General features: G+C 35.4%; 2 protein-coding genes across 5 annotated transcripts; both read left to right on the top strand.

Annotated features, from left to right (window-relative positions):
• Positions 1-319: 319 nt before the first annotated feature.
• Positions 320-4,365, top strand: LOC7462803 (protein LNK3). 4 transcript variants are annotated; one of them, XM_024597968.2, is made up of 6 exons: positions 320-523; positions 1,177-1,493; positions 1,891-2,164; positions 3,049-3,162; positions 3,247-3,386; positions 3,587-4,365. In XM_024597968.2, the coding sequence occupies exons 2-6, from the start codon at positions 1,276-1,278 to the stop codon at positions 3,840-3,842; spliced, it is 1,002 nt and encodes a 333-aa protein (XP_024453736.1). In that variant the 5' UTR covers positions 320-523; positions 1,177-1,275; the 3' UTR covers positions 3,843-4,365. The 4 variants fall into 4 exon arrangements, with proteins under 4 accessions (XP_024453736.1, XP_024453734.1, XP_024453735.1 ...); XM_024597966.2 differs by having other exon boundaries at positions 359-523; positions 1,127-1,493; XM_024597967.2 differs by having other exon boundaries at positions 376-523; positions 1,105-1,493.
• Positions 4,366-8,237: 3,872 nt separating this feature from the next.
• LOC7460259 (protein MIZU-KUSSEI 1) lies at positions 8,238-9,848 on the top strand. Its single transcript, XM_002303909.3, has one exon. The coding sequence runs from the start codon at positions 8,433-8,435 to the stop codon at positions 9,216-9,218; it is 786 nt and encodes a 261-aa protein (XP_002303945.1). The 5' UTR covers positions 8,238-8,432; the 3' UTR covers positions 9,219-9,848.
• Positions 9,849-10,109: the final 261 nt, after the last annotated feature.

Genomic DNA, 10,109 nt, shown 5'->3' with positions numbered 1-10,109 from the left:
TTGAACAGCCCTCCTGTCCAGCAAAATGACCAAATTAGCCACGTGCACCATTGTCGGTACATGCTACTTGTTTAGGAATGGAAAAAGTCATGAGCTTGCTGGCTTGACTTCCATGGGCACCATAAGCAAAATCAGGGCCATGAATTCTAATTTTGTGGGTCCAGATTCTAGCACCTGGACCAATGGGGATGCAGATTTTGATGGAGGTTGTCAACCACTAATCTCGATCTCAATTCTTAGCCACAAATCACTTTCTCTCACTGCACTAGTTGTTCCACTTTGACACCTGCCTCTCCCTTTCTCTCCACCCTATCAAGAATCGACTATATTACTATAAAGGAAACCAGGGCCGCCTCCAGTTTACAGCTATAGCATCGCACTTCTTACAAAGTAACAAAACCTTCATCAAAGTTCGCAACTTTTTTATCAGTTCTCTGCAATTCTTGTCATCTTGGTAGCTTCATTTCTCTATATTAGCAACGGGGTCTTGTCCATTCTCTTAATCAAACCCACCCACCAGAAGGTCTTTTTTCTTCTTTATTCGTTGATGCTTATTGTGTTTATTTTGCTGGGTTTTAGGTAGTGTTAAAGTTTGAATCTTTGGCTTGTGAGATATGATATGTTATGATGAATATGTGTGTGATTGCGGTTTGATTGTGTTTAGATGGTTCTTATACCATGATTTGAAACTTGGAATTCTTTTGTATAATAACTTTAAGCTAGCCTCTTCAATTTGTTGGTGGATATATGATTATTTTTCGAGGTCTTTGCGTTGTTCTGCTTGATGAGTTTTTGGTTGGCGAGAAAGGAAAAGGAACTGAAATAGTCAAAACCATCAATTGCAGTTTTACTTGTTTATCCATACTTTTAAAGTGGATCCTGTAGCTCCATTTAACTGATGATGAAGTTAAAAAGATTCAGGCTTGTGTTGTATGATATATCAAGCTTTTGGCAATTTTCATTTTGTTCAAGATCTTGGCTGCCTCAGCTACTTGTAATAGAATAAGGTGTTTCCTGTGAATTAAATATGGATTGTTTTTGCTTGGCTTTTCTACATCTACTAGATGTTTCTTGATCTTTATGATATTGTTTCTTGCTAAATAGGGATTTTCTTTTGTCTCCGCAGACATGGAATGGTATTCTGACGATTGTATTGATGATTTTGAGGTTCCCAAGGATCAAGAAGTATATGATAGGCTTCCATCACCAGAGAGTTGGTCGAAATGGTGTACGGATGCATCAGAAAGTCATGAGTTTTCTAACCAAAGTCTTCCTATGGATTCAAAATTGACTGAGGAAGAACTCAAATTCAATGGTGAAATTTTAAACAATGAGGTTGAAAGTTTCTACAATGGTGAAGATCAGTCTAGTGGTTCAAGAACAAGTAGAGGATTTTCTGAAGACTCCTTTCCCCAGAATGCCCTGTCATGCGACCAGTCAGATTACCAGCTTGATGATCTTGCAGGAATCGAACAATTGGATGAAATTTTCTTGTACAAGCGTAACTTCTGGGCTAAATTTAATGGCAGTAGGAAATCATGTAGAGTCAGATGTGCTTTAGCTTGTCATATTGATTATCAGCATGCTCGGACACCCCATGGAAATAGAATGCTCCCTTATTCTTGCGTGTTAGACTATTATCCTTCATGACAAAATGGTTAGAATTCATAGCTACTACAAGTGGATTACTCCAGTTATTGTGGTGATGGCACCTGTCTTTGTGCCACCTTCATTACATGGCCATCTCTTGAACCTGCAGCGCTACCTGTGACATAATAGAGCCATTCAATATCCATGGGGTGCCCAATATCTCCCTACATGTAGTTGTTTATAACGGTGATGCTTCCTTGTTAATCAGTACTCATCTGTTCTCATTTCTCTTCGTTGCAGTTCCTTACTCGAAGACCAACCTACGAATGAAAATCTTCATGGCTCGTTTTGCTTTTCTCCTGAAGCAGAATGTGCCATGATATCCGCTGATAATCGCTTGACTGACAAGATTTTAGATTTGCAAAGTATTTTGAATGATGCACGTGGCATGGGAAGCTCAAAGTATCTCAAAACACATGCGTTTTCTCCATCAGCTAGTTGGGAGAAAGATGAAGTTGCTGCTTCACACTTTAATCCATGCAACTCAGAGCAAAAGGATTGGGCACCGGCAGAGGTGAGATTTTCCATCTTTTTGTTAACTTTTAATCAATGATTGACCATGTCTTTTTCATAATTTTCCCATAATAATATTCATGGCTTATACTAAAGCTTTGGAAAGTCTTCAACTATCAAAGACCCTAGCGCTTTTGCTTCAAGTTCTGTTGCCTATACTTGTGACTTGGATGAAGATAGGGGTTTATCGTAGGTATACATGCATATGCACAATTTAACCCTTCGCGTTGTATGACTTCGTTGATTTGGATTTAGAAATACATCTTTTCTTTTCTTTTTTTCCTTTTCTTTGCCGTATATCAATAATATCACTGACTAGGTTCTTTCATTTCTTGTTGATGAATACATCCACTTTAATTACTCATGGAGAATGACTTCTTTTACTCTGTTGTCTTTGGTAACCCAGAGAATTCAGCTCTGCTTGTTGCTGGAATAAATTTCTCTGGGGAAATTTTGTTTGTTGTATCATGAACATAGGGTGCGTCTAAATCCACAGTGGGGAGCCTTATTTCATGCACCCATCATCGACATGTTTGGACGAAACATCCATCAAAACAACCGCAGGTACGTGGGATTAGGTTCCAGCCCTGTGGTTCAGACCTGACCTGACCTACATTGACTACAAACACCCACATCATTTATAGTTTCTTCTTCATGCTTTGTCAGTAGAAATTAATGATCTTATATGTTGGTTGGTCGTTTTGCATTTTGTATACATCTATGATGCTCATACGGCCTGTGAGGAACACGGAGAGTGTAGAGAAATGTAGAGACAAGTGAATATTCTAAAATTATGTTGCCTGCATTACTGGTATTGGTATTGGATGAGAATTTTTAGTCTACGAGACTTACAAGATCAACTGATCATGGTAATGTTTTTTCCAGGCACAGCTGGTCAATGTGTCGGTCCCTTCTGAGCATGATAGCACGATTGGACCTGTGGATGACGAAACATCTCAACAATCTGCGCTACATGAGCTAGAAATGGTTCTGGCCCAGGTATAACACAACATCCTAAGAGCTCTGTTTTTTAACAAGAAAAATCAAATCCTAATTAATTTCTTATGTTTGAATTTTTTTCAGTTAAATGATAAGACTAGAATTTGCTTTCGCGATGGCTTGTACCGTTTAGCCAGCTATTCAAGGCAACATATAGTAAAACGGAACCAAAATGGAGATCTTTACATGGAAACACCGTGTACCAGTGAAGATGAGGAAATCAGGTACTTGCACAATATCTACCCTGTGCTTATAATTTTTCAATGCCCATCTCACTTGATTTTTTCCATTATGCTTATCTCATTTTAGTGGGCATTTGGGCGATCAAGCATCTATTGGGTTCAATTTTCTTCAGGGCATCTGCTCTTATATTTATGGCTTTGACAATTGAGCTGTCTTGATGAAAAGTGACCTTCATGTTCAGGTCTGGAGGAAAGAAAACAAACGAAATGGAGACCAACAGCATTGACCGAGCCATTGCAAACCTCATGTTCAGTAAGATGGACCTAAATATACAAGATTTTCATGTCTCGGCATCAGCAAGTTCCAAGCAAGGAATTTCCAGAGAAACTAAGCCCCTAAACTGCAGCTTGGATCAGCCAGAAGGCCATGATCTCTCTTCCTACCCAATTTTCCGAGATGATGCTGAGGTTCCGATCCTTGGTCAGGGATATCCATAGATAAGAGCAAATCCTGGCAAGCATACCTGAAGAAACCCTGGAGAGAAGATTTTGTGTCTATATTGTAATGTTTTTCAAAAGTCGAACCAGGAAGAGGACTCAGGGGACAGTCCATTGAATAAGTAGTTGTATCCATAGAAAAAGCTTGAAAAATTCTCTAGAGGTGTTCCACTCATATGTATATACTAGGATTGTATATCATTCGTGTGAATGGTTAGATGCTGGGTCGGACAACTCGCTGCATCCGCTCAGCTCAGTTTTGGTAGGTGCATATAGAGACCAGTTCAGAAACTTTTGACTTATCCGTTGAATATACTCCGTGGTGTAAATGTCCATGTTTTTGCCTACTCGAGCTCAGCAACGCTGAGGAGGTTCTTGGTTTTATTGTTGTTTCAGGCTTCAGGGGTGCCATTTGATAGTTGCTTTTGAGACCTTTGTGTATGATGTAGTTTCTTTATTGGCCCTTCATTTCCCCGGTTGTTGCAATTTCCTAATATATTTATCATTGGATTTATTGCTGCAATTTGAAGGAAGCCAAGGATTTTGCTGGAATATTGTAGTGCTAAGCCATTCAAACGTCAATTTCAGCAACTCCATTTTCATTTGATGAACTCATATAAAAGAAAACTCTTGGTAGCGTTTAGTTACTTTCATGACACGGAGAAAGGATGGAGATAATGTAGAGAATAATATCATTGATTAAAAAGATAAAGATATAAAAATATTAAATGATTATTATTATAATTTTAAATTTAATTTATGAATTTACCCGAGATAAATTGGTTATGATCAGGTCACGAGTCAAGAGAATCAACTCTTCATATCCATTATTTTTTTTAAAAAAATAACCAACCAACAAATTTACTTCTCAAAAAAATCGACGAGTTTGATGACCTGTGTTTTATCTTGGGTTGATCTTGAATTTTAATCGGGTTAGGTCGAGTAAGTCCTTCTTCTATTTTTTTTAAATCTGGACTAGCTCATGTCTTAGGTTGTTTTAGGTTAGCTCATCAAGTCAGTCATTATTTTATAACTAAGGTTATTATAATATATAAACTAAAAAAAAATTTCTAGTTATTTTTAAAATATATAAGTTTGACAACAATATATATTATCAAGGATCAATTTTTTTTTATATTTTATTATATTTTTTCCATCATAATCAAATAAAATACAAAAATAATTATTTTATTATTTACATCACTTCCAAATATAATTTTATCTATTTTTTCAATCTTATCTTATCTTATCTTATCTTATCTTTTCTATCTTCATCTTCTAAAATAGTAACGAAACACTAGTAAAGAATTGAGGTCGAACAGGTGGCATGGATCCTATGCTCATGGAGGAGCCGGAATCCTGGGAGACCAGGGGGTAAGGCTTGCTAGCTATAGATTCCAGGTGTCTTGTAACTACAATAAGTGAGGCCTACTCTGAATCACCCAACACTTTATCCTCAAATAAATATCCTAACTAACTAATTATCTAGGTGGTAATCAATAATAAGAATTTGGGATTAAGAGATTTGCTTTCTTCTGTGATTTCAGGTTCGAGCCCTGTGATTGCTTATATGATGGCCACTGGAAGCTTACATGGTCGTTAACTTCAGGACCCGTGGAATTAGTCGAGATGCGCGCAAACTGACCTGAACACCCACGTTAAACTAAAAAAAATATATATATATCCTAACTAACTAACTAACTATATATATATATATATATATATATATATATATATTATAAAACATAAGTATAAAGCTTTATTTAACACCGAAGATTGACTCGATAATTTGAAGATTTACAAGCTAGATTTAATCTCGAATCCTTCCTTTTAATCTATTAAAACGACAAGTTTCATTAAAATAAAACTCTAAGACCACATGTGAAAGCCAGATCTTTGTCTTCCTTTTCTTTTGTGCGTGTGTGCGTGTAAGAGAAATTTGTTGTTTAAATAATGGACTGGATCAATCTATATTATGAAATTTACAAGAGCTTAAGATTCATCGCACTAAATGTTCACCTAATCTTCTGAAGTTGACTGCCAAGCATCATGATCAAAAAGTCTACTTGATAGACGGCCGGAATCCTCCTAATTTCTTTTCCTGTCTCAGGAAAAAATTATAAAATCAATAGACATTTCAAACGCTTTTTCCTCTTTTTTTTTTTTTAATATATTTTCACAATTTAAATTTCTGTTTTTTTTTTTTATTTTTTTTTTTTTTGCGACGGTGGCTGTAATGAATTGTTAAGTAGAGGGTCAACTACACCATAAAAAAAAATAGAGGGTCAACACCTACACCAGCTATAAACTAACTCTTTGGGTACACGATGCATTTCTCAATCTCAAGTATCTTGAAGATTCAATGTCGAAGACAATTCATATATAGTAAACAAATATTGTTTTTCCCGGTGAGGACATCTACACCAGCTAGAAATTAATATTCTACTCAACTTGCCAAATTATATAACTTAAAAAAGAGAGGAAAAATAGAAATGTTCATAGAAAATTAATATTTTCAAGCACTCTGCAGGTAATTAGTGACTTATCTCATGTGTGTTTTAACTCTATGATGGCTTTAAGATGATGCGTCGATAATGGAAAAGGTATAGTTATATCTCTGTAAATTAATATTATTAGGGCTATGAAAATTTATTAATTAATCGAGATATTATTAAATTTTTAAAAATATTATTTAATCAAGATTAGATCCAGATTATATTGTAGATAATTTTGTTCAACCTTATTAATGCATTATTCAAATCAAAATGATGACAAAGAAAGAAAATTAAACCCAATAATTAGCACATAATTAAGTTATTCATTCCTTACTTTTCTTTCTTCTTAATTTTTGTATCTATTAAATTCTTTAACAGGTTTTAGATATAGTTCGCTCCCTATTAAAATATTTTATTGAATTTTTCCTAACAATATAACATCATATTTTATTCCCATATAATATTTTTTTTTATTTAATAACAACCCTCCATCTATAAACATCGTTAAAACTCAATAGTTAACCAAATAAATCATAATATGTGAATTGGATATTTTATTCTAATAATTTTTTCATTTATAAAAAAATCAATTAATAAACTATTAAATTCTAACGGTGTTAACATATAAAAAAATCTTATTAAATAGAAGTTTGTTTACAAAACCACGATACAAATTATATTAATAAAATATTCTCTACTGCCACAAAGACTTAAATCAAATGGCCATTCTTTAATGCAATTGTCTCTTGGAATATGAGTATTCAGCAAGCGGAGAATGGTGCCCCTTGAAGATAAGTGGTAGCACTGCTCTCGAGATTAGAAAAAAAAAAAAAAAAAACAATATCAGCCCTTGGATCAAGACATAAGAAAACAGAGCTGTCCAAAATTCATCGAGCTCTTTCAATCCACGTTGTTCTAATGATTTATAATCCAATTTTTATCTTAATTTCTTCGCTAAATCAAGTTTAACAACTATGGCCAATAACTCATCTTAAGAGCTGTCTAATTTGACGAGAGCTAGCTAGCACTGCAGCATTTGCCATGGCGACATTGTGGATAATGACCACTTCTTTTTCATGCCAATCACTCCTTTTCATGCTCTCCATGTCTGCGCCTGCACAAGATGAATAAAACAAATATACAAAACATCCTTAATTAATTAATAAACAAAAAATTAATCAAGGATGCTGAGTACATATGCATAAGCTGCAAAATCTTCAAGATACTGCTGCCGAGTTCACAAAACATTTTATATTGCACTTCTTGTTGACCATTGTTACAAGATGGATCAATATATAGCTGCCAGTGGAAAGGGTCGAGGGATAGGTTCATGAAAAAAATAATAAATTAAAAAAAATAAAGATGTACATTTTATAATTAAAATAATAACATTTTATTGTCTCGAGATATAAAAATACATATAAAGATAATTAAGATAGATAAAATATGTTTTCATGTATTTTTTATTTTTAAAAATATATAAATCCATCTAAAATTTGTTTTTGATACAAATTTATTTTCAATTAAATACTTTTTTGTTTTTATAGTTATCTTTTCTATATTAAAACACTAACCAAACACAACCCATAATTTTACTTATAATAAAATTTTACTTTACCAATTCACCATTCAATCAACTACATTATCATTTCAAATCACAAACTAATATATATATATATATATATATATATATATGTGCGCGCGCGCGCGCGCTGATCCTTTTTTGGGTGGCAAAAGACGCTAGTTTTCAAGCTGTTTAGGTATCAGAAGTGTACTAAAAAATTGCCTATTTTAATGGCTACAAGAAAGCTCCGGACCATGCCAGTAGTCGATCGATCCAAGAATTACAATAATCAAGCTATATTTAGGGTAATTAGACAGAACTGGAAATTAATTATTAACCATAAATCAGTTGTAATGCAGAAAAAACCTGGAGAAATATATATGTTTCAATTCTCCTTTAAAGAAATATAATGAGAAACAAGAACGAAGTTGAACGTGCATGCCTCAACTTCAATCTTGTTATATATGCACCACCAGCGCTAATTAAGCCTACCAAATTAAGCCCGCCAAGGAGTAACAAATCTCCAGTACCATGGCAACTCCACCATCAATCCCACCATCTCTCAAGCCGGTACAGACTCGGTCCCAGTCACCATCGACCTTTCCATCACCCCCAACCACTCCATCTGGAAAGGTGAACCCAATGTCCCCGGTCCGGCCTACTATCTCCCTCCAGCAACCAAATAGCAAGAAAGGTTCATCAAAGCACAATAAGATCTTTCGTCGTGTCCGTGCTGTTTTCCGGTCATTCCCTATCATTGCTCCAGCATGCAAGATTCCTGTCTCACTCCACGGAAACCGCCTCCATGATGGGCACGTTCATGGTGGGACCCGCATGACCGGAACCCTATTTGGGCACCGGAAAGCTAGGATAAACCTTGCCATCCAAGAAAGCCCCGGATCCCTACCTGTTTTATTGCTTGAACTCACAATCCCCACGGGAAAACTCCTTCAAGATATGGGAGTGGGACTTGTTAGGATTGCCTTGGAATGTGAAAAGAAGCCACATGAAAAGACCAAGATTGAGGATGAACCGATATGGACAATGTTTTGTAATGGCAGAAAGTCAGGTTATGCGGTCAAGAGGGAGCCAACTGACGAGGATTTGAATGTGATGCAAATCTTGCACGTGGTTTCTATGGGGGCTGGTGTAATACCTACAGGAGATGGAGCCGATCAGCCTGCAGATGGAGAATTAACGTACATGCGGGCATTCTTTGAACGTGTGGCGGGGTCTAAAGACTCAGAGACCTATTATATGTTGAATCCTGATGGAAACAATGGACCAGAACTAAGCTTATTCTTTGTCAGGATTTGATAATTAAAAAAGGTAGTGCAATCATCAATGTTTGTGGAAATTCTAATCATTGAGATCAATATACGTTCTCCTGCTGGTGAAGGTTTGGATATAGAATTGATCTCTTGGTGCGCATTAATTAATTCTCTAGTGAGGGTTCTGGGAGAAGTTAATTTGAAAGCAAGAATCAAGGGCAAAACAAAGTCTCCAGCTACTGGTTTGGAGGGTGACCTGATTAATTTCTGCTGGAGAGGAAGGGGGACAATTTGTTTAATTTGGATGATTATTTTTAGGGACATTTTTCCTTTTCTGGTTACGTTACTTTTAGGGACATTAGGGTGTAGGGAATCCAAGTCCCAGCAGAGATCTCTTGTCTTTCATCAAGGTGTCCTTTGAGAAAGAAAGAAGATGCAGAGAAAACCATGTAAAATCTGATTGTAAGACATCGTTATGCCATGAGAGTAAATGTAAATTAAGAAGGGATCGAGATAATTACAGAGTAGTCCTGTCAACTGTGAGTGTTAAAATTCCTAGCTTGTTCTTGCCGGGACTATGGGTTGATGGGGGCATGCATGTTTCAAAGTAACTTCGGGTCGATATGACCTTAATTTTCTGATTTGTATCAATTTATAAAGATGAGTTGGAGTTCAATTCTGCGTTTACTTCACGTTGCATATAAATACTTCGTTTGTAGTTGTTAATATTTGTCAATTTTGGTGCAGGAATCGAGTTCATTAATTTCATGTTGATTATGTGGTAAATAACTATTAATTATACCATCAAATCAAAATTTGCACTCGATCAAATCCAGCACAACAAATTATACTGTTCGAGGAGATTCATAAAACATTTTTATACTTATATATTCGTATTCCAACTAAATATTTTTTTTATTTTTTATTTATTTCGAGA

This window comes from Populus trichocarpa, chromosome 3 (genome assembly GCF_000002775.5).
Source record: "Populus trichocarpa isolate Nisqually-1 chromosome 3, P.trichocarpa_v4.1, whole genome shotgun sequence".
Lineage (NCBI taxonomy): Eukaryota > Viridiplantae > Streptophyta > Magnoliopsida > Malpighiales > Salicaceae > Populus > Populus trichocarpa.
Note: the sequence above shows the minus strand (reverse complement) of the source record. Positions and strands in the feature narration are given on the sequence as shown.